At 48.9% G+C, this 22,639-nt stretch overlaps 6 protein-coding genes across 6 annotated transcripts; 3 read left to right on the top strand and 3 right to left on the bottom strand.

Moving 5' to 3' along the window:
• Positions 1-22: 22 nt before the first annotated feature.
• Positions 23-2,354, top strand: APUU_50771A (ATP-binding cassette long-chain fatty acid transporter PXA2; the record flags this gene model as incomplete). Its single annotated transcript, XM_041705804.1, has 4 exons — positions 23-532; positions 597-1,233; positions 1,307-2,204; positions 2,276-2,354. The coding sequence occupies 4 exons, from the start codon at positions 23-25 to the stop codon at positions 2,352-2,354; spliced, it is 2,124 nt and encodes a 707-aa protein (XP_041558254.1).
• A 421-nt stretch (positions 2,355-2,775) lies between these two features.
• Positions 2,776-5,876, bottom strand: glpV (glycogen phosphorylase; the record flags this gene model as incomplete). The annotated part of the gene is made up of 8 exons (XM_041705803.1): positions 2,776-3,183; positions 3,271-5,036; positions 5,088-5,165; positions 5,217-5,320; positions 5,380-5,441; positions 5,505-5,540; positions 5,614-5,626; positions 5,704-5,876. 8 exons carry the CDS (start codon positions 5,874-5,876, stop codon positions 2,776-2,778), a joined length of 2,640 nt encoding a protein of 879 aa, XP_041558253.1.
• A 1,563-nt stretch (positions 5,877-7,439) lies between these two features.
• On the bottom strand, positions 7,440-8,866 carry gpaB (guanine nucleotide-binding protein subunit alpha gpaB; the record flags this gene model as incomplete). Its single annotated transcript, XM_041705802.1, has 6 exons — positions 7,440-7,539; positions 7,604-7,842; positions 7,897-8,026; positions 8,085-8,213; positions 8,267-8,612; positions 8,701-8,866. The coding sequence occupies 6 exons, from the start codon at positions 8,864-8,866 to the stop codon at positions 7,440-7,442; spliced, it is 1,110 nt and encodes a 369-aa protein (XP_041558252.1).
• A 4,005-nt stretch (positions 8,867-12,871) lies between these two features.
• On the top strand, positions 12,872-14,545 carry sakA (mitogen-activated protein kinase HOG1; the record flags this gene model as incomplete). The annotated part of the gene is made up of 9 exons (XM_041705801.1): positions 12,872-12,927; positions 12,990-13,037; positions 13,154-13,283; positions 13,342-13,385; positions 13,455-13,554; positions 13,620-13,976; positions 14,057-14,135; positions 14,192-14,375; positions 14,446-14,545. 9 exons carry the CDS (start codon positions 12,872-12,874, stop codon positions 14,543-14,545), a joined length of 1,098 nt encoding a protein of 365 aa, XP_041558251.1.
• An 831-nt stretch (positions 14,546-15,376) lies between these two features.
• AVL9 lies at positions 15,377-18,459 on the top strand (the record flags this gene model as incomplete). The annotated part of the gene is made up of 10 exons (XM_041705800.1): positions 15,377-15,438; positions 15,670-15,774; positions 15,846-16,088; positions 16,184-16,211; positions 16,266-16,329; positions 16,386-16,465; positions 16,523-16,694; positions 16,752-16,792; positions 16,845-16,982; positions 17,035-18,459. The coding sequence occupies 10 exons, from the start codon at positions 15,377-15,379 to the stop codon at positions 18,457-18,459; spliced, it is 2,358 nt and encodes a 785-aa protein (XP_041558250.1).
• An 833-nt stretch (positions 18,460-19,292) lies between these two features.
• culA (cullin culA) lies at positions 19,293-21,930 on the bottom strand (the record flags this gene model as incomplete). Its single annotated transcript, XM_041705799.1, has 6 exons — positions 19,293-19,481; positions 19,545-21,445; positions 21,506-21,573; positions 21,640-21,656; positions 21,735-21,804; positions 21,881-21,930. 6 exons carry the CDS (start codon positions 21,928-21,930, stop codon positions 19,293-19,295), a joined length of 2,295 nt encoding a protein of 764 aa, XP_041558249.1.
• Positions 21,931-22,639: the final 709 nt, after the last annotated feature.

The following is a 22,639-nucleotide window of genomic DNA, read 5'->3' as shown; positions in this document are numbered from 1 at the left end:
GTGAGCGGCCATCCCCGTCGCTATGGCAGCCCAATCGAAACTACTCCCCCCCGAACGCTCTGTACGGCAGGTCTTCTCCAGTCTCGCATCATTATACCTTCGCAACCGCACAAAAATATCCCGTGCAGTTTATTTATCCCTCTTCGTGGCCCTCGCCAAGCGCATCCATAATGCCATCTCCGAGCAGAAGGCAGCCTCCCAGCATCAGGTGGATCTGCGGAAGAAGCCAGGGACCAGCAGTCTCGCGGACGGTGGCGAGAACCCACGGAAGAAGGTCGGCGTGAATCGCGAATTTTTCAGAAACCTGGCTCGTTTGCTGAAGATTGTAATACCGAGCTGGCGGAGTAAGGAACTACGGCTGCTGATGAGCCACAGCGTTTTCCTGGTACTGCGGACTCTGCTCAGTTTGTATGTGGCTGAGCTGGATGGGAGACTTGTCAGTAACTTGGTGCGAGGGAAGGGAAAGGACTTCCTTTTGGGGCTGGTGTGGTGGATGATTGTTGCGGTGCCTGCGACTTTTACGAACTCTATGGTGGGTTATCATACACCCTCGGGCTTTAAATATAGGTGTACTAACAGGCGTGACTGCGCAATAGCTTTCTTATCACCAATGCAAGCTCGCACTCAGCTACCGCAAGCGTCTTACCGACCACATCCACGAGAAATACCTGTCTAATATGACCTTCTATGCGATTTCGGCCTTGGACGACCGAATCAAGAATCCTGACCAACTTATCACCGTCGATGTAACTCGATTTTCCGACAGCCTGGCGGAGCTTTATTCGAATCTCGCCAAACCAATTCTAGACATGGTTATCTACAACTACTCTCTTTCGAAGAGTGTCGGTGGTGAAGGCCTCTTCATTATGAGCCTCTTGGTTCAATTATCTGCAAATGTCATGCGGGCACTAACACCGCCATTCGGCAAATACGTCGCCGATGAGGCTCGTCTCGAAGGAGAATTCAGATTCCTCCACTCGAGATTAATCGACTACAGCGAGGAAATTGCTCTATACCATGGCCACGACGCGGAGAAGGACACGCTGGATAAGGGTTACTTCACTCTCATAAAGCATGTGAATCGCATTCTGCGGAGGCGCTTATACCATGGGTTTATGGAGGATTTCGTTATCAAATACTTCTGGGGTGCGCTCGGCTTGATTTTGTGCAGTGTCCCGGTATTTTTTAGAATTCCTGGTCAAGTCACTCAGACTATGGGTGACCGTACAGAAAGTGAGTCTCTTATCTTTCTTTACATATAACGGGACTAAGTCCCGCTTCGAGCTGTGACTAATTATCGAAACAGGTTTTGTTACAAACAGGCGAATGTTGCTTTCCTCCTCGGATGCCTTTGGCCGTCTAATGTTCTCCTACAAGGAGATTTCTGAATTAGCAGGCTTTACAGCACGTGTCTCGTCGCTGATGGAAGTCATGGACGACCTTCTGGCCGGACGGTTCGAGAAGAAACTCGTCTCATCAGCATCCACAGAAGAAAACGCAGCTGTCCTATCCGGCCGCGGCCAAATCGAAGAAAGCGACTCAATTGAGTTCACTGATGTCCCCATCGTCTCGCCCAACGGCGACGTGCTCGTCCGCAAACTCAGCTTCACCGTCCAACCCGGCGACCACCTCCTAATAGTCGGCCCCAACGGCTGCGGCAAATCATCCCTCTTCCGAATCCTGGGAGGACTCTGGCCCGTCTACGGTGGCCGCGTCAAGAAACCGCGCTTCGACGAAATCTTCTACATCCCGCAACGGCCCTACCTGTCCCGCGGCACTCTCCGCCAGCAGGTCATCTACCCCGATGGCGTGCGCGAAATGCGCGCAAAGGGAATCACCGACGACGACCTATATGAGATCCTCTCCATCGTTGAAATCGCCTCCGTCGTCGACCGTCCTGGCGGGTGGGACGCCGAGGAAGAATGGCGAGACGTCCTCTCCATCGGTCTTCAGCAGCGGATCGCAATGGCACGACTGTTCTACCATCGCCCGAAATTCGCGATTCTGGACGAGTGCACGTCCTCTGTCACACTTGAGATCGAGCGCGTTATGTATGAGACTGCGAAGAAACTGGGCACGACGCTCATGACGGTTTCGCATCGTCGCAGTCTGTGGAAGTACCACAAAATGATTCTGCAGTTTGATGGGCAGGGCGGATACATCTTTACCGGCCTAGACTGGGAGAAGAGGATGACGCTGGAAGAGTAAGGCGCTCCCCCACTTGATATTTTATGTTTGCTTTGAGGTAATGATGCTAACTACTCTGCGTTTTTAGTGAGAAGGAAGAACTCGATCTTCATCTGAGGACTATCCCGGAACTGCAGAAGCGAATGGCGGAGTTGACTTCGTCGTAGAAGGTGGTAATCAGGCATATATGCATTTACGCCCTATTTATGGATGAGATGTTTTTTTTTTCTAGGATACGAGGTACTACCCAGTACCCATATAGTCAATGTATTAAGATAGGATATGTACGTTGTGTGCCTAGCGGATTGCAATTCATTAGACAAGATCATACTTGGTTTAGATTAACTCATAGGCCTTGATGTTTGAAATGAAGTATGGCTTACTGGAATTCACATAATGCAAGCTACTGTTAGTCTATGCAGGCTGCAGCTCTCCCAAATGTTCAATAACAGCATCGCCTCAATGGTTTCATGCAGTAAACTAACAAACACGGATTGAGCTAAAACCTTCACAGAATAAATAAAAGCATGATGACACAAAACACCGAATAAAAACACTTCATCAAAGTAAAGTAGGTACTACAGCAGCCTAATCCGTAACAGCCAATGGCTCGACATTCCAGATACTCTCCGCATACTCGTTAATCACTCGATCAGTAGAGAAGAAGCCCATTCTCGCGACACTGGTGATACTCTTTGATACCCACTCCTCACGATTCTTGAATGCCTCGTCGACCATCTCCTGAGTCTTTATATAGGAGTTGAAGTCGTCTGAGACAAGATAATAGTCTCCGTGTTCGGCGATGGAGGCAAGCAGGGCAGAGAAGTGCGAGGGTTCGCCGAATGTGCCGGAGCGAATGGCGTCGAAGACTGCCGCGAGATTAGGGTCGAGTTTGAAGCCGCCGTAGAAATGCCTGTGCCGGATATCTTCGACGTCCTCGGCCAGGTTCCCGAAGAGGAAGATGTTTTGTTCGCCAATTTCGCGGGTTATTTCGATCTGTTGAGAGGCGGTGGTGGTTAGTTATTTGGTTAGGGCTGGGAAGAAGGCATGGAATATTTAGTTAAAAAAAGGGAGGAGGATTACGTTAGCTCCATCGCATGTTCCGATAATAAGGCCTCCATTGAGAACGAACTTCATGTTGCTTGTTCCGCTTCCCTCTGTGCCAGCTGTTGATATGTGCTCGCTGATGTCGGAGGCTGGGCAGATGATCTCTGCCTTGCTGACGTTGTAATCTTCGACGAAGATTACCTTTAGAAGGTCGCCTACTTCCGCATCATTGTTAACAACGGACGAGACCTCGTTGATGAGATGAATGACGGTTTTCGCCATCCAGTATCCTGGGGCTGCTTTACCGCCGAAGATGGAAACTCGTGGCGTAACTTTCTTCTTCTCTTCCGCCGACATGGATTTGATCTTGAGGTAACGGTGGATAACACCAAAGATGTTTAGCTGCTGGCGTTTGTACTCGTGGATGCGCTTTACTTGGACATCGAACAGTGAGTTCGGGTTGACGCTGTACCCCGTGGTTTCCTTGATGTGTTTGGCGAGACGGAGTTTGTTAAAGGTTTTGATTTCTACCCACTCCTGCTGGAATGCCTTGTCATCTGCAAATGCTTCTATTTTCTCTAAAAGGGTCAGGTCCGTCAGGAAATCGTGGCTTCCTAGTTTCGAGGCAATCAGACTGGATAATCTAGGGTTGGCCTGATGAAGCCAGCGACGAGGCGTAACTCCATTGGTAACATTCGTGAACTTGTCAGGGCCGTAAATAGACACGAAATCTCTGAAAAGAGTGCTTTGTAGAAGGTCTGAATGCAACTCAGCGACACCGTTGACCTTGTGGGAGCCAACGACTGCTATATGAGCCATCCTAACCATCTTCGGATGCGATTCTTCAATAATAGAAACTCTGGAGAGAATCTCCCTGTCACCCGGGAATTTCTTTTCCACAGTTTGCAGGAAATACAAGTTGATGTCGTAGATGATCTGCATGTGTCGTGGAAGCAGGTTTTGCAAAAGAGGAACCGACCACTTTTCTAAAGCTTCCGGCAAAACAGTATGGTTAGTATAGCCGAATGTCTGGGTGACAATATCCCAAGATTCGTCCCATGTGAGCCCCTCCTTATCAATCAGGATGCGATGAAGCTCCACTATCGCCAAAGTTGGATGAGTATCGTTAAGCTGGATGGCAATTTGGTCCGCGAACTCGCTCCATGGTCGGTTTGTCTTTTTGAACCTTCTTACGATATCAAATAGAGAGGCAGCGCACCAAAAGTACTGCTGCTTCAATCGAAGCTCCTTACCCCGGTCCAGGTTATCATTAGGGTAAAGGACAGCTGAGATCGTCTCGGCCCGCTGCTGGTCTGCGACTGCACTCTCGTAGTCACCGGCATTGAACTTTTGGAAGTCAAATTCGCCGCTGGCTGCTTTGCTCGACCAAAGACGAAGGTTGTTCGTCGTTCGGGTACCGTATCCTGGAACAGGAACATCATATGCCACCGCTTGTACCGTCTCAGCGTCTTGCCAGGAGTTTATAGTTTTGCCGTTTTCATCCTCGTATGTTCTCACCCAGCCATAGAACTGGATATCGACTGTAATTTCGTGTCGGGGAAATTCCCAGGGGTTGAAGTCGAGCCAATAGTCAGGAATCTCAACCTGGTAACCGTCCACTATCTCCTGTTTGAAGATTCCATATCGGTAGCGTAGCCCGTAGCCCCATGCAGGGTAATTGAGGGTTGCAAGGCTGTCAAGCAGGCACGCTGCCAGGCGGCCCAAACCACCGTTACCAAGGGCTGCATCGTGTTCCTGGCTGATCACATCCTCAATACGAAATCCCAGATCGCCCAGGCCATCTTACATGTAGGTTAGCATTGGCACCGTCATAATAGAGATTCGGCTCGTACCTCGAGCAACGTCCTTCATGCCCACATTGAGCATAGCGTTATCAAGGGTCCGGCCCATCAGAAACTCTAGAGACAGATCTGGTGATATAGTCAGCTTTTATATCATGTGTATTGATCTGCTTAGCATACAATAGACTCGCTTTTGATCGTTGAGAGTTTGTCTCTGCTGAGTCTTGTTCCAATCGATAATCAAACGGTCTCGGAAAGCCAGAGCAGTCCCGGAATATGCAGCCCTGGCGTCGTGGTTAGCAGTTCAAATACCAGGAGTATGGAATAAGGAAGAAGAGCACACAATTCATCACAATTGTATAACGAGCGCGCGAGGGTCGTCTCGACATGGCGTACCAATTCATGCTACTAAGATGAGCGAGAGGCCTTGAAGCTTTAGGTCGAGGTGTAATAGAAGGTTCAACATACTTCGAACTCGTCTTTGTTCGTAAAACCAGAGGCCGACTATATCGAATTAGTCTGATTTAACGCTGCGAAACATCATCGAGAGCGCTTCGGGTTATCGCTCGTCTCTTACATGCTTCCTCCATCTAGTAGACAAGCCGGGTTAGCTAGGTCAACAGTCCCCATCCCAAATACACCGACGAAAAAGGACCAAAGGACTTACGCCTCTCTTAATCCTTCAGGGATACTGGCTTCGACACTCTTGATCTCTGCTCGCCCAAAACCAGTGTAGTTACGTTTGTGTTTCGGCCGACTGAACCCTGGACCAATTGGGCCTTGGAGACTCGAAACTGGGGCTCCAACTGATGGTCTTCTTTCGTGGCGAGACTCAGACATGATGCCGATAGTTGGATTATCTTACAATAGCCTGGGGATAAAAGAAGGGTCGATCAGTGGTGAAGGTTGTGAAGTTGTAAAGTAAACAAGTGAATGCAATGCGGTAATTGGGGTGTGGACGAGTTAAAACAACGACGTCCAACAATGATTATAGGGCAAATTCACAAGAGAAGCCAAGGGACAGAAGCGAAAGAGGAGGGTAAATATGAGAGGTAGAGGAAGTGGTATGAGGCGGATGAGGAGGGGAGGAGGAGCAGGGAGCTATGGCCTGTCTTTGTACCCCGTGACAGCATGCTGGGATTAAAACATGGAAGACACGAAACACCGCATGAGGGGTACTCAGCACGGGGTCATGGGCTGCAGAGAGACAGGTGAGTTCGAGACACTTTCTACATTTCAGACTGGCTGCTGTCAACGTACAAGCGACTAACTGAGGGTCTAGACTTTCGCTCCGCTGCGGAGGATCAGCCGTCGCGGTGCTCAGGACGCTGGATCACTGTGGATTCACTGGACTGTCTGGGGACCATCTGAGACCTGGGACAAGATAGCTCATACAAGACCCCACTGGGGATGAACTCCTTCGAACTTTGAAAGTCGGGGCGGCGAGAGACGATGATGACCCCCCAGTATGACGCAACCAGCCCCCCTACATGTAACGGTACTAATCTGATTATAGATGGTACCTCAACTATATGGTTCGATATCAAAGCCGTCGATGAATTCTAATAAAAATGAGAATCACCGGCTGCAACCGGATGCGCTGCCCTATTAACTCCACCTTCCATTACCCGCGGACCTCCAGTCTGTGTGAGGACCAAGCACCGAATCTCGGGCCCAGTCAAGGAAGCTTCACGGTAACTATCAATCCATCATTCCTATTAGATAGAGCTTGGGATTATGAACACATATATAGAGGTACTAGAGATTGCAAAATATATTCAGAAAAACCCCTGCCTCAAGGGTGACATGATACAAAGACACTGACCAGAGGCGGTCGAACGTATGGCAAAGGGTAAATAAATAACAAGAAAAACGCAATCTCAGGGCACATGAGACTGGATATCAGAAGCCCTCACGCATGATATATGCAAAGTATAGTGCCGAGGTCTGCAACTTTTTTGTTCACAATATAATGCTCATGTATCCCAAAACAGCGGGCGATTCGATCAAAAACAAAGAAAAGAAAAGAAAAAAAGTAGACTCGTGTCAATAACTAAACTATGCAGAGAAGTAGCTTCGAAACACACACCCACCTAGCATCGAAGAGTAAGGTAGGAAATTAGGAGACAGGGAGAATAGGAGGAAAAACACCATGCTAGAAATACCAACGAATATGATCCAACCCAGCGCCAAAATAGAATCAAGATGGGTAGTTGAAGAACGTCAATGCCGTAACGCCGTTAACTCTCCGCCAATAACGTAAAAAGGGGAATAGAACAAGGAGGAAGGAGAAAAGTAGAAGTGAACTTCAAGAGCCATCAAAGCGGAAAGGTGGACCTTGAGGCTAATGAATGTGGTCGAAAAAGGAGAGATCGAGGATGTGACCCGGTCGAACGTTTTCTTTCACAGAATGCCCGAGTCTTTCAAAGCATTCTGTAAAATGGTCTCCTTGACAGCAGCAAATACCAATCGGATGTTCGTCGTGTCGGTAGCTTGAGTTAAACTATCCAGGGTACCACTCGTTAGACAATTCAAGGTTAGGGGTCAGTCATTGGTTGAGTGCTTACTGAGGATATAAGTTCAGGTGCGCTCGGTTGACCTGGTTGAACCTCCAAAGGAGATACTTCGCCGCTCGGTTGACATCGTTACCACCCGAGTAATCTGGAAAGTAGTTGCTCAACGGTGAGCGAGGTAGTTTTTGCCGGAATAAATCCACTTTGTTAAGGAAAAGAATGATGCTTGTTCGCATGAACCATCGAGAGTTCACGACAGAGTCGAAGAGTACCAGACTTTCCATCATCCGGTTCTGCGAACATTTAACATCAGCACAAGGAACAGGAAAGCAATCGATACTACTTACCTGGTTCCCCTCTTCCAATAATACTTGATCATATTCACTCAAGGCCACACAGAAGATGATCGACGTAACATTTTCGAAACAATGGATCCACTTTTTTCTCTCGCTGCGCTGGCCACCAACATCAAACATGCTAAAACAGGTATGAGTTTGGTCCAAAGTTGGAGATGCGGGGGTGGAGAGTATCATACTGAATGCTTAATTGGCCCATTGTAAATCGCGTTTCATATATACCGGTTGTCTTTGTACGTGCGCGCAAAACATCATTGACGTTTGGTATATAGTCGGGTGCCGTTATGCGCTTTGCCTCTTCGAAAAAACTAAGGTTTTGTTCAGTATGCATACTCGAAGAATAAGCTCGGAGGATTCTCACTAGGGCGCTGAGTCCATTAAGTAAAACTCATTCTGTCGCTCTAAAGCTGTTGATGTGCACGGATCATTCCAAATGTATGTTATCGCATCCCCTACTGTCGAATCCAGCGGTATATTGGGATCCGGGTCGATGTTGTAATCGGTGAGGAACTCGATATAGTCGCGGACCTTCTGGCTCGTTGGTTCAAGCGAAAATTGGTGGTAGGCTCCTATAAGGGCCTTGGCGCATTCGAGGAGGTTTTTATAGACTGTCAAACGATATAACGCTAACTCTTCGACTGTATACCCATTCTGATGAATAATTTTCATTTGCTTGACAATCGTCGATTTTCCACTTTCTCCAGACCCTGTCATAGAGAATCTTAGTTAGCTCAAGATACTGAGAGGCCTGTTGAGAACTGGAGGCCGCCGAGGCCAAAGAAAGTAGAGGCCTACCGAGTAGCAAAATCTTGCATTCTCGCCGCAGGCGCCTAGAGTCCTCTTCTAGTTTCCGATCGATTGCCTGACTTCTCTTCTTCTGTTCCGCATCTCCTGCCGACTCTGAGCTAAAGCAGGAACCCATTTTCAAGACGTTGTCGTTAACGGCGCGGGAGTGGACCATAAGCTTTTCACCGAGTGAACGGTGTCAGCCGGTCAGAATTGGCAAGGCCAGTTAATTCCAAGCCGTTGAGTAAAAAGCCACCCCCTATAACCTAAGGAAGGTCGCTTCCTTGAGAGCAGGTATTGGCGCGATCGAGGGGCAGTAAGCGACCGAATAGAAGTAGCTATGGCTTCGCGAGAGATGGGAGCTGGCGCAGAGAGACGAAGGGTAAAACTCAGAGACTGAGCGACGAGGAAAGATTAGGGATCGGATGAAGGCCTGAGCAACGACTGCAGGCTGCCGAGTACGGAGGTGACGGGTTGTGGCGCGGGTGTCGAAACTAGGGAGACGACGGGACGGAGAAGAGTTGCGAGAATTCAGCGGTAGAGGAGCTTTGTCTCACCAGGCCAGGTCGTTTGGGATGAGGGGTGACAGGATACAAACTGCGGAGCAAGAAGACGAGAGAGAGCGACGACCCGACGCTAAAAAGGGTAGCAAAGGTCGATCGGGGGATGATGTGGGAGAGTTGGATGGGGGCGGATCTCCAGTCAGACTCAGATAATGTAAGCAAGCTGCTGCCGCTGGAGCGGTTTGGAGGCAGGCTGAGCAGCAGCACGGGGTTTATGCATGTAATACTGGACAATAAGACAGTGAAGCTGGCCTTCTTGCGAGTGTTGACACGTTGTGCAAGAATAATACGATCGATCCAAGGGCTTGAATCGGTTATGAGATAATGCGATCCTCCCAGGCTCCTCCAGTCATGACAGCTAATTAGCGACGGGTAAGAGGAGACTTGACGTCGTCGGATTAGTAGTTGTCATTACTATTTGCACTATTTTTTTATTATCGCTTCCAGCCTCCTAGTGGTCACAGTCACACTGCTCTTAATTTCTGGTGTCTGAACTCTGAACTCTCAATACTCTCAACCCAAGATGAGGGTCGTTTTTCGTCATTCCAGCCGCCCATCACTGCGGCGGTGGAGTTGAGCTGAGAAGAGGGCCCCCGTCCGTACGTATTAAACTGCTAGGGTGATTACTATTAGTTAACAGGCCCTCGGCCCTCCCATCTCGATCTGTGGGACGCTGGGAGTATGTGGACCAGCACGGTTACTGTAGCCGCAAATAAGGGCTCCGTGGTATAGTCGACAAAATACAAATACGTACCGTATTATAGCCATCCCCAGATTGTCTCCATGAACCTCACCGACAGTCAAGCAGCAAACCGGTAATTAAGCGATAATGGTAAACCCCTGTGGTCTCCATTTTTTTTTATCACGGTTGGTGCTACGTAGTGTCATTCTCCGTTACACATACCTCATGGCTCGATTTCGTCTCCGCTGTATGCATTCACGGGGGCTATGACTGCTATATATAGTGATTGGGACTCAATACTTTTTCAACGTGCAGGTTGCTCCCGACCAACCGTCAACATCGATAAATTATCGGATTCTCTCCGAGAAGTCCATCCGAAAGCTAAGGAAAGCTCATAGTTTCAAGGTTCAGGTTTTGCTGCCATGAGCCATCACTTGAACCAACCAAATCGCTCAGTCCTGGCACTCTCTCTTGGGCTTTCCGGTGATGGTACACATGATTGGGATTACAATCACATGATGCCTGTGCAACAGGGCGGGCAGCATGTCATGAATTGCAGATCCAGTCGTTGATGCTCTGCAAGACCTCGAAGCTTTACGAGGCTCAAGGTGGTGCCTGACAGGAAACCTCAAGCTGGATAGTGACAAAACAGTCCACTTGTTTCTAGGTTTTTTTTCTTTCGAGTCTTTCGGGGCAACGGAGGAATTATCACTCTGCCTAGCCGTGCGGCACAGTCCGTACGCTGAGGCTGGGCTTGAGACTCCGTGGTGCCCGCGCCCGAAAGCCCATTCAGTGTGCTGGTGGTGGGGGCTGGCGCTTTTGACACTGACAGAACAAGTATTGGACGGGGCACCGACGGCTCCCTTGGCGTCCAATTCGTGTTGAGGCATTTCTAATTGTTCTTCAGAGCAAAATGCAATAAAAAAAAAACGATTGCGATTCTTATCCTTTTCCTACTCGGCGAAGTATGCAAAAAAGGATTAGAGGAGAATGGGGAGGGGAAACAAAGAGGAGCAGTGCCTGGTGCGATGATCGATGCTCGGCCGATTTTGAGGTTTACCCAAGGGCACAATACTCCTAATGCGATCCCCACGTCTTTATCCGGAGATCATCTTCTCGTTAGCTTTGGCTGCGCCCCGGAAAGGAAGCCCAGGCGCACGTCCCAGGCTAGAGCGACCGAGTTTCCAGTTGAATGCCAAATTCCCAATGCGCCCAGCTCGTGCTGAAAGGGGTGGTTTCTCTCGGACCAAAGCTGGGCGCCCAATCTTTGGACAAACCATGAGAACCCCAGTCAAATAGTTTGCAAGGTGTGTTACAGTCAGAAGATCATGCCTGCGATGCCCGTCCCCCATGTGCTAACGATCTTAAAACCCTGTTTATCCACTGGGTTCTATTATAAAAGATGTCCTTCTCCTCATCTTTCTGGGATCCTTTAAGATCGATTTCTCAGCTGGGATTATACGTGATCATGCGTTCCTAACTATAATGAGGGGTGTGACGACCTTTATACGAATATAACCAGGTGAAGAGATAGCAGTGTCCTTGGCTCAAGAATCCCCTCGCGTCTCACTACGGAAAGAACCAGTGATTTGCTGGAAATGCTCTATTTCTGATATACAGATTATACTCAATGTAAACCCCAGGTAGCTGAACTGATATACAGCGGTAAGCAGACAGTGACACAAAGTATATGCGACTATGCCTTGACAACGAGCTGGCCAAATTTATGCCTGAATGTGACACAATATTTGACCGCTGTTCAAAAACAAGGACGAAGCTTGGAGATTTACAAGAGCCAGCTGTAGGTGCTACGATGCCTCGAGCCATATATAGAACCGTTTCTCGTCAACGGTGCAGGCGGTGAAAGTGTGTGCTGTCATGAGGAAGCAGGGAGTGTGAGTTGATGCAGTGTATAGAGTGTAAACTCGGGGTCGCTGGTCGGTAATACCCGACTCTGGTTAAGTTGAGAAGAGATAGGTTATTTTGACATATGATGCCTAGTTTATTGCATCTCAACCACGGTGGATTTCTGTTCGCAGACCCAGTTCTTGCAGGGCAGAGGAAGTCGATGAGGGTCGTGGGTTGGATGCTGCGGAGATCTATGACGACATCACTGGAGACAGGCCCGGCGGACTCCTCTCAGACTTTGTCCTTGCCTGGAAGACTGGCTCCCGCTTAGCGAAAGACCTAGACCTAGTCATGGATCGCCAAGAGGACTTCCAGGAAACTTCTTTTTAGTCGGTCAAAATTTAATGTTTATTGTAAGCCCAGCTGCGAGGGGCAAATATCGCTGGTGAAGCCCATTTTCCTGCGGGGAAAGCGTCAGCAAGGCAAAGAGGGGTGATGGGGGACGTTTGTTGAGCAGTGCAGAGCTAGTGGATGTCATTGAGTGTTTGACAAGAGACTGAAACTGCTCTTGAAAGGCATCACTGTTAGTAGAACGTAATTGGGTCTCCTGGGGTCTTGGAATAATCATCCGGCCAATGCGTGCCTTTCTCAGGAGCCCGAAGGACCACCACCAGCCTGAAGTGCGGTTCGAGCTGTGGTGCTGGCCAACTCGCACGCCGCGACCGTTGTTGTTAGTTGTTGGCCGTCCCTTTCTTGATTGTGCGCTATCTTGTCGCGCACGTCATCGTTGCTCTGTTCCTCACGGATCGGAAACTTGATAGCAGCAAACTAAACTGCTGAGGTAGGAGAAGGTTCCTTTTCGAAGTTCCCCACACACCATTGGGCGCGCCACCACCGCTCTGGCTCCCCTCGTCACTTCATCCATTCTAACAGCTCTCACCCTATCTTGGTCTTCGTTTTTGCCCTTCCCGTTTTCTTCTTCCATCTCTCATTCATCCTGCAAGCAGGTCCGTCAAGCTTCGGTGTCCCATATAATCCAAGGTCTTTACTGCGCCCGCGCCAGGCCCCCCACTCTCGCTCGCTCAAAATGGCGGAATTCGTACGTGCCCAGATTTTCGGCACGACCTTTGAAATCACCAGCCGGTATGGATTTATTCGATCGCGCATGTAAAAGTTATCTCGAGGCTGACATGGCGGACTCGCAGATACACAGATTTGCAACCTGTAGGCATGGGTGCTTTTGGACTGGTCTGGTACGGCTTTAACCCCCTCTCCCTCCAACGGCGCATCGCCAGCACATCCTTTGATTCGCGTCACCCCCATCAATATAAACGAACTCCAAACTGATATGCATTTGCAACGATAAAAGCTCAGCGAGGGATCAATTGACCGCCCAGCCGGTTGCCGTTAAGAAAATCATGAAGCCTTTCAGTACTCCAGTGCTCTCTAAAAGGACGTACCGTGAACTGAAGCTGCTCAAGCACCTGCGACACGAAAACGTTAGTCCGCCCGAAGCCTCTTCTTTTGCGTCGCCATTATGATGTTAATGGCTAGCAGATCATTAGCTTGAGCGATATATTTATTTCTCCCCTTGAGGACATGTACGCCACAGCCCCGCGATAACCGCATTAATGCAATCCTCCGATCAAATTCTGACTATATGATTATAGTTACTTCGTCACAGAACTTCTGGGTACCGATTTACATAGACTGCTTACTTCCAGGCCACTGGAGAAGCAGTTCATCCAGTATTTCTTATATCAGATTCTGGTGAGCTCTAACAAAGCGCCTGCGATAGCTTTTCTAGTGGGCGTTCATAAGCTAACTCGACACAGCGGGGACTGAAATATGTTCATTCGGCAGGTGTTGTCCATCGTGACCTTAAGCCCAGCAATATCCTCATCAATGAAAACTGCGATCTTAAAATTTGTGATTTCGGACTTGCGCGCATTCAAGACCCGCAGATGACAGGATATGTATCAACTAGATACTACCGTGCGCCGGAGATCATGCTCACATGGCAAAAATACGACGTCGAGGTGGACATCTGGAGTGCAGCATGCATCTTCGCCGAGATGCTGGAGGGAAAGCCTCTGTTCCCCGGAAAGGACCATGTTAACCAGTTTTCCATCATTACGGAGCTTCTTGGGACGCCTCCGGACGATGTTATCCAGACCATCTGCAGCGAGAATGTAAGAACCAGATACCACGACATTTCAGATTGTCGAGGTCTCCTGCTGACGCCTTTTTTTTTTTTTCTTTTTCAAAATAGACTTTACGGTTCGTCAAGTCACTACCGAAGCGAGAGCGTCAGCCGTTGGTGACTAAATTCAGAAATGCCGACCCGGACGGTATGTATCCTGCAGCGCCTATGGCCATTTTGGGGAAAGTAACTAATCCGACGCAGCTGTTGATCTCCTCGAGCGTATGCTCGTTTTCGACCCCAAGAAGCGAATCCGTGCTGCCGATGCTCTTGCACATGTATACCTAGCCCCATACCATGATCCCACCGATGAGCCTGAAGCGGAGGAGAAGTTTGACTGGTCGTTTAACGATGCTGATTTGCCCGTGGACACCTGGAAAATTATGATGTGGGTTTTCCCTTTATTTATATCCTGCCGCCACTTGACCTTGAACTGACCCTGTGCTTTCATTTTTCAGGTACTCGGAGATTCTAGACTTCCACAACATCGACCAGAGTGCCGAAGGTAACCCGGCCCTTGTCGAAGGGGTTGGACTGAATCAGCAAGGGTTCCAATAGAGCTCTCATCAGTTGCGCGGATGCAGCGCAGGTAGCAGTCCGAGCACGATGCGGTGGGCTTATTTCCTAATTCCTTCTATTTTCTGGCATGTAGACCGGGCGTGAGAGCTGTTAAATGTTTTATCTACGAACGATTATTTTTACGTCATTCGCAATATCCTTTTTTTGTCTATACTTATTTGATCTTCCCTTGTGCTCGTGAATGAGCTGTTCTTACCCCGGTTGTACACGGCCATTAACTTGGGGTTGAAAGATGGGCGGTTGGGCTTTGTAACACGAAAGATCATCTTCATGTGTCTCGCCAGACGCTTCAACGAAAATCGACTACGATAAAGTTGTACCCGTGGATGCCTTGAACGGCTATACTTCTTTTATAGGGGCCTTCCAACCGCATAAACCGGCGAGAAGCCTTAGATAAAGCCAGTTGTAGTTAAAATCCGATCAGCGATCTCACCAGAGCTGCGGTAGGAATATCTTCCAAGTGCCTCTTCCGTAGTTACTCCGTAGTACAGAGTAGATACTTATTTAACTTGTTTTTATTCAGGGGTCGATAATTGAAGGCGGGGTCCTGGTCAAATATCCCCCATCGGCGTCAATCTATCGCCAACTTCGTCACCGCCCACAAAAGGTCCGACAGGAGCCAATCTCCTCCAACACTCGCCTCCTCGCCCTCGTCTCCGATTTATTTATTCTCGAGTTCTTGTTCTGTAGTGCATTGGTGTCTATTCGTCGAACTTGAGCGGCTACCGATTCCTGTCTTTTTCTTTCCGGGAGGGCCTCCCTTGTTGCTACCGGGCTCCGGTCTTGTATTTTCCCACACGACAGGACACAATGTCGCGCGCTCAGGTCCACCAAGAACCTATTGTCATGGTCATTGACTTCCACCATGCTAGGTGAGTTGCTGTTTGAATTTGATTCATCTCCGCTGGTGACGAGAAGCAACGCCGTGGAAATCGAGCGTCCTCCGCTTGCTGCCTTGTCTACCTCCGCATACCCGACGCCGGTCCGTTTGCCTAGATTGTTGTGCAACTCCGACCAAAACGCCAGGGCCCACTATCTGGCTTGAGCAAGAAATGGAAACAATTTATTGTTAGACAGAGCACTAACGGACCGTTCTTATACAGGGGCCCCGAAATCGAACTATGCATTGGACCTGAAGGAACCGACCCCGCGGCCGAAAATGACTGGTCACTATTGCCGTTCATGGCGCTCTCCGACGGAGCGCATATGTACGACCCTGAATCTAGTATACCCATGATACGGAATCCGTTTATTGACATGACTCTCTGCCCGCTGCTAGGTCGACCGAGGAATTCTCATACTTCACCCTCCGCCGTAAAGGCACCGAGACCGAGCCCCCCACGTCACTTTTCGGTATCGCTTGTTCGAGACAGATTGACTCCAAGACCCTTATCTATAAATCGCCCGATGTGACGAGGTCGACGGTGCAGAAGGCGGTCGTTGTTGTTACGGATACGCCGAAGAGCCTTGGACAGCTTAGGGAGAAGCTTTCTGTTGTTACGTCGGCTTGGTTTGCGCAGCGGTATGTCAGTCGGTCGATACTGGGGATAGTGCAGGTCGAGAAGTTGGCTTTAGGATGCCTAGAGAACATGGCTGATGTTAAGAGATTGGAAACAGGGACTTTTCGGACCGTGATATCCTGAAGGTTGGCAACCTGATGATTTGAACCCGAGTGTGCTCGCTGACGCGCTTTGGCTAGAAATTCCGCGAAGGCCTAGTTATAAGTCTGGAGAAGGGCGAGGGGGTTAAGGACCAAACTCTAGGTGAGAGTCAATTACACTACAGCCATACTGCAAGTTAACATACTGACAAGCGCCAGGACTTTCTTTGCGAGAGATGATCCATGAGTTTAAATACCAGACTCTTGTCCTATTCAAAGCATTGCTATTGCAACCAAAGGTGGGCGCTCTGTTACCGTTGTTTTCTCGCCTCGTACTGATACAGTGAACTGGGTAGATGCTTTTCTTCGGGTCAAGATGCGAACGACTGTGCATGATCCAGTTTTCTCTCGTGTCTCTCATTCCCGGCCTCATGAACTACCTTCAAGACTCTGCCGATCCGTCCTTTGACACCTATGCGCAGACGGTTGAGAAACCGACCTCCCTCAAGACAAGTGACAGGAGCTCTTGTATGACGCCTGGAATCTGAACTTTTATCCCGGAGAGTGAGTGCTGATTACTAGCAGTGTTGGCATATATGGGCCTCCCGTTGCAGATTTTTGGAAAGGTATGTGCGCCACAAACGCACTTTTTATAAGAATTTCCCTGACCGTCTTTAGGGAAGCATGTTTGGACCGTACACACCTTTGCAGCAGCTGGATCTGCTGGCGGACGACGGAACGAAATCATATGTTGTTGGCTCTACAAATTCCTTGCTTTTGCAGCAGAAAGACCGTTATAGCGATATTTTAATCAACGTAAGACGTCCCCGTCAATTAATTGAGCTTACTCTAACATATCCACTTTTAGCTCGACGAAGACACGATCAACATTACATCACCATCTTTACGAACTGCGCTGACCCTATCTGTGGCAGATCGGCGCTGGATTGATGCCATCACCCAAATCGTGAGCGATACCTGGGATGAAGCGCATCCCCAGCAACCGAAGACGCACGGGTACATGGGATCTGAAGAGTTCATTAGACTTCAATTCGAAGAGTACCTTCTCGCATTGCTCTCATGCATGAAGTATCATGAAGAACTCAACTCCTTCCTCGCGGATGAACCGAGCCGCCGTAGTCGGGCGCATTTGGATTCCTACAATATCGACGGCAACCCTGCGTTGGAGTTCAACCAGGAGTTCCTCGCGCAATGGAAAGGAACATCCAACTATGCCTTGTTTGAGCGTCTAACTTCTGACGCCCTTCTATTCTCCGTCGCCGAACCTCGACACCCGTCTGCTGGCGGCCTGACGATAGATGATGTCCAGAGACGAATCTCCCAACAAGTCGCAGACCTCCATCTCGACGAAAAAGTGCGTGAAGGCCGCGAAGCCCTCAACAGACACCTCTCCACAGGCCAAAAGAAAGTGTCCGCCGCATTCAACAGCTTCTGGGCAGATATCGAATCCATGCGAGAAGCTCAGCGTAAGCGAAACGAAGAAAAGGCAAGCCAGTCACCGCGCCCATCGCTGGACAGATCTGCCTCGCTCCCGGTCTCACCGTCAGACTCCGCATCATCCACAGCCGGCTCCTCATGGTTTCCCAACCGCAAAGCACCCGCCCCAGCCGTAGATATGACGCAGGCTCAAGCCTCCGTCAGTGTCGTCGGCCAGAAAGCAGGCGCGTACTTCAGCTCCTGGGGCTCATGGGCAACTGAGAAGAAGAAGGAGTGGCAGGAAAAGAAGTCTACCTCGCCCTCCCCAACGGAGAGCGCTGCTGTGACATCACCGTCTACTCCGACTTTGGCAAGCATCACGGAGTCGAATGATAACACGGAAAAAGGCAGACGACTATCAATGCAGTCTCTTCGCAGCGAGGGCTCGAACACGTTATCCCGTAGTGGAAGCAGAAGGAAGCGACTCAGTAACATCTTCCTCAAGCGCGATAGCCTTGACATCAACGCTGCCAACCGCGACAATGACGATAACGAGACTGTCTACCCGAAATCTCCTTTGTCGAGAGAGGCGCCTGGCTTGGGCGATGACTATGTCTCGGAACCTCCAGCGAAGCAGACTGAGAGCGAACAGAAGGCTGCCGCCACAATACCTGAAGAAAAGGAGAATACCGTCGAGTCTGCACCTAGTGACAACACAAAAGAAGAAGAACCCTCAGCAGCCGCCGCCAAACCCACCGAAACAACATCAGCCGTTAAACCAGACACTGAAGCCGAAGTCTCACCCGAGAAACCGTCCGCACTGACTTCAACACCCGCAAACGAGTCGACATCATAAAATACAACAGAATGGCCTCGGAATCGGGTTTTGTACAAATCTAATCTACCCATTCCTATTCAGACGTTCCTTCTTACACCTACATATACATACATACACGACTTGCATACTGCATGCAGCCTGGGCATCAAATCCTTGCACATTGTCATTGGCTGACCGACCAGCTTTTATTTTATTCCTGCCAGGTCATGTTTCATCTTGTTTGGACTTTGGATTATCGTGAGATGTACAATCATACATATTTATTTTCATTTTCATTTCTCTTGATACCACTTTTACTCTTGATACTTTTGCCGTTTCTTCGACAATGTGATTGATATGATGATATGCATGCATATTCTTTGATTGATTTTGAGATATTTGAGATAGGTTGGTGGTGGTAGTGGTGGTTGATTGGATTAATTGATTTCCGGGTAGCCATCTAATGCCAAGGATATGAACCTACTGCTAATTTGTTGCATGCACGATGAGCAGGTATGCAAATACCGGGGAATGAAATGGATATGTTGCGGAGTTAGGCTACCAAAGGAGAAAAAGAAACATGAAACATAGTCAAGCGTACTTCATCAATTAGGCTAATACCTATTTTATCTAACAACATTACGGCGTGGGCACATTCTCTGTCTAGATAGAGACTGGCGCAGACTGAAGTCGCAGTCAGCTTAGGGACAGGCGAAAGAAACTGAATGAGACGAAACGTGACAAATGGGATTGTGAGATAGCGCTGCCTGAGATGAATTCCTTGTTCTCGCAATAAAACGCCTCAGATGGGGGAGGGAGAAAACCAATAGTGGAATAAAAATGAATAGGGTGAATTTGATTGTATTAGGCAATCATGCAATGTAAGAAATTTCATCGCCGTCCAGACGCTCGATGTAATCCTTCTCCATCAGGGCTTCGATGTTTTTCTTGATGTCAGGTACTTGTGGTGGGAAACGTGACTTGACTTGATGAATCACTTCTTGCACAAGTTGCACATGCTTCATCTTCTTCCGGGACTTCATGATTCTGACAATGGCGGACTGATTGAAAACGTTAGTGAATATGGTACAAATACGAAAGCAGGGAATAAAGAAGTAACATACCTGAAGCAGAAGCTTGCGGTCTTCTTCAATCGTCTTGTGCGTGTCATCCGTCTCGACCTTCTGCTCGGACTTGATTTGAATGTTGAGGTTGACCTTGATCTTCTTGTTCTTGAAGTTGTAATTGAGGGAGAAGGTCGTGCCCGGGCCGGGCTTAGATCCCTCTGGGCCGATGGTGAGGACCTTGGCCTTCAAGAAGATACTCAGATTCGGATCAAGCATCTCAGGCGTGAGAGAAGTAGCCTTTTGGATATCTTCGTATGTCAGGGAGTCGCTCTCGTTGAAGAGCAGAAGAATACCCATCTGGAAAGTCGATACTTGGAATGTGTATGGAACCTTGGTATTCTTGATATAATTAGCCTTGATTTCGCCCTTGCACAACTGCCAGAGCCAGGTCAGCTTTCGACCGTTATGTTTATCGAAATAGAACTTTTGGAACCGCTCAGAAGTCTTGACAATTTCAGGAGGCGCAAGGAAATCGGTTGATGGCGCGTTGAGGGGCCAGAATCCAGTTCCGAGAATCTGGAAATGTGAGTCCACAAGCTTCTTCCGGTCATCGTCGTCTAAGAAAGATTTATCTAGCCAATCTTTGTAGCTGGAGTTCAGATCCTTAGAGATCTGGATGTCCTGGAACATTCGCTGCAACTTGTTGGTGTATTCAAAACCACAAGCCTCCTTAAGTTTGCTAATCATGCTTGTCTCAGCATCGTCAGATACTGAGCTCACGTGGACCAGCCGCTTAGCAAGCATCTTAGAGTAGAATTTCTGGAAGACATCCTTGTCTTCAATGTACTTGAAAACGGTCATGATCTGGACCAACATCTCCTCCAGCTCCGACTCCTCCGCAGCCTTTGACCCCTTCTTCAATAGAGAATCCGTGTACCGCGCCAGTAACTCGGGTGTTTTGGTAGACCCAGACTTACAGATCTTGTTACGATTCACGAATTCGCGGCATGCATTGTCGAGAGAGCGAACAAACTCGGACTCGCCATTGAAAGCTTCCTTCACGAGACTGTCGTATCTGGTGTGCACAGATAGCAATGCATCGACGTACATCTTAGGCTCGAAGGATTCACCTTCAGCGGCTACCTTCTCGACGGCAGATAGACCAGCTTTTCTCACGTGCGCTTCGAACTTTGTGCGGAGAGGGTCCAGCCCATCTTTGATTCGCGACAAAAGCCGGTACATCCGGGCAAGGTCTTCTTGACGTTCATTGTCGAGTAGCGGTTGGAACTCATCGCGCAGGAGCTCAGAGTGTGCAGTAACAAGCACATCCAAGCAGGTTTCGGTTAGTTCTTTAGCAATATCATTGTGCAAATAGAGCCCGACACGTGCCTTCTCTTCGTCGAGACGGACTTCTGCCTTTTTCATATACTCAACAACGCTGTTCTCTGCAACGAACTGGCGGGACTCATCTTCGTAGTAGACTCTAGTTGCACCAAGGAAAGGCTTCTGGAAATAGAAGCGGTAAATTTCCAGTGTAGACTTTGTGGGGTCTGTTTCGTCGAGTCCAAGAGAAACAAATGAATCGACAATACTCTTAATTTGGGACTGTTCGATGGTTTCCCCATTCCGCTGCTTCTCGACAAGCTTAAGAACCGCGCCCATGACCTTGTCGTGCACCTTGACGAAAAAGTCCTCCTTCCACTTGACTAGGTGCTGTGTGTATACATCGTAGACATTTTTCTTCCCTTCGTCAATTTCTCGCTTCACCCAGTGACGGTTGAGGTATCTGAAAAGGTGGTTGATGTATTTGGCAGCGTTGGTATATCGCTCCCATTCACGGATATAGAATGCGAGTAAGGCCTCGTCGGCGTGGCCTGTCGATTCTTGGTAAACAGAATCAAGGTGGCCAGCCAAGTATTCCCCAAGTTTTCTATAGAGCTCCTCTCCGAGCAAATGCGCTGCGGTGACGGTCAGTTGTCTGTGCTCGGAGGTAGGGACCGAATAGTTTGGGGACGAACCACCACGCTGTGATTGTATAGCTTGACCGCTGACGGCTTTGTGTGAGGTGCAAAAATTGTGAACCGCTCTATGTGAGTGTTAGTGATGGGGGGAACAACGAGGGATAATAGGACCCTTGAGAGGGTAGACGCACGTATAGAGGGCCATGTACTATCGGAAGATCGAGGGGTTAGTAAATAAGATCACCCAGTAGCAGAGTCCGACTCCGGTAACGATAAAAGAACATACGGTTTTCATATCCACACCCTCCTCCAGCTTTACCATAACATTGTTGATGCCATTCTCCAGAAACGCCCATCTGTAGCGGTTAGTCGATAATCCGAAACGGAAGCCGCCATAGTATCAACCGGCGAGAAGAAGATGAATAGACCTACGTTTCTTCCAGGTCATCCTTGTGAGGGGTCTGAGGAATCAGAGGGGCCATATTGATCCGGGGAAATAACGCCCGATGGATGCGAATACGAGTGGAAACTGGTTAGAGAGCGTCAGCGCGGAGTAAGGAGTCCAGGAACGAAGGTTGATTCTGGTATAAAATACCTACCGAACCGGAGCCGCGATCAGACAAGAGATAAGTGAAAATGATGTCGATGCCCAGATGGCTTGACTCGCTCACTTCCAGAGCGGTGGGTAGTTCGAGGGCAGTTGAGAGAGGGGGCAGTTACGCTCGAAAACAGAGCAAGAAACGACGGTGGAAAACGAGCCGGCTCCCGGAATGCAACACAGACGCAGAACTCTGCAGGAACCGAAGTCGAGGAGTGAGTAAAATAGAGACAAACTCAAGAAGGGCGTGGCGGCGTTGGGGCGATGACGGACGACTTAAAAAGAGTTGGCGGAGATGTGGTCCAGATCAAAGGCGGTCAGCTGCGAATCTACTCGCACCGTTAGCCACCATGTGTATTCTTTCTCTCTTTGGTAATTATTTCTTTGAGTTTTTTTTTGACAAGTATCTTTGTTTCTTTATTTTTGGAAGTAGAACCCCTGTTTTTATGAATCCCAGAAGATCTTTTTGGAGGTGCATGGTCTTAAGCGCTTAACATCAGGCTCCAGACATATTTGTGGCTGGTTGGAAGAGAGGTTCTGCTGCCTGAAACATTCATGGCGCCTAGTCAAAAAAATACGATGATCCCTTGTAA

This window comes from Aspergillus puulaauensis, chromosome 5 (assembly GCF_016861865.1).
Source record: "Aspergillus puulaauensis MK2 DNA, chromosome 5, nearly complete sequence".
NCBI lineage: Eukaryota > Fungi > Ascomycota > Eurotiomycetes > Eurotiales > Aspergillaceae > Aspergillus > Aspergillus puulaauensis.
This window is presented reverse-complemented; position numbering and strand designations above follow the sequence as displayed.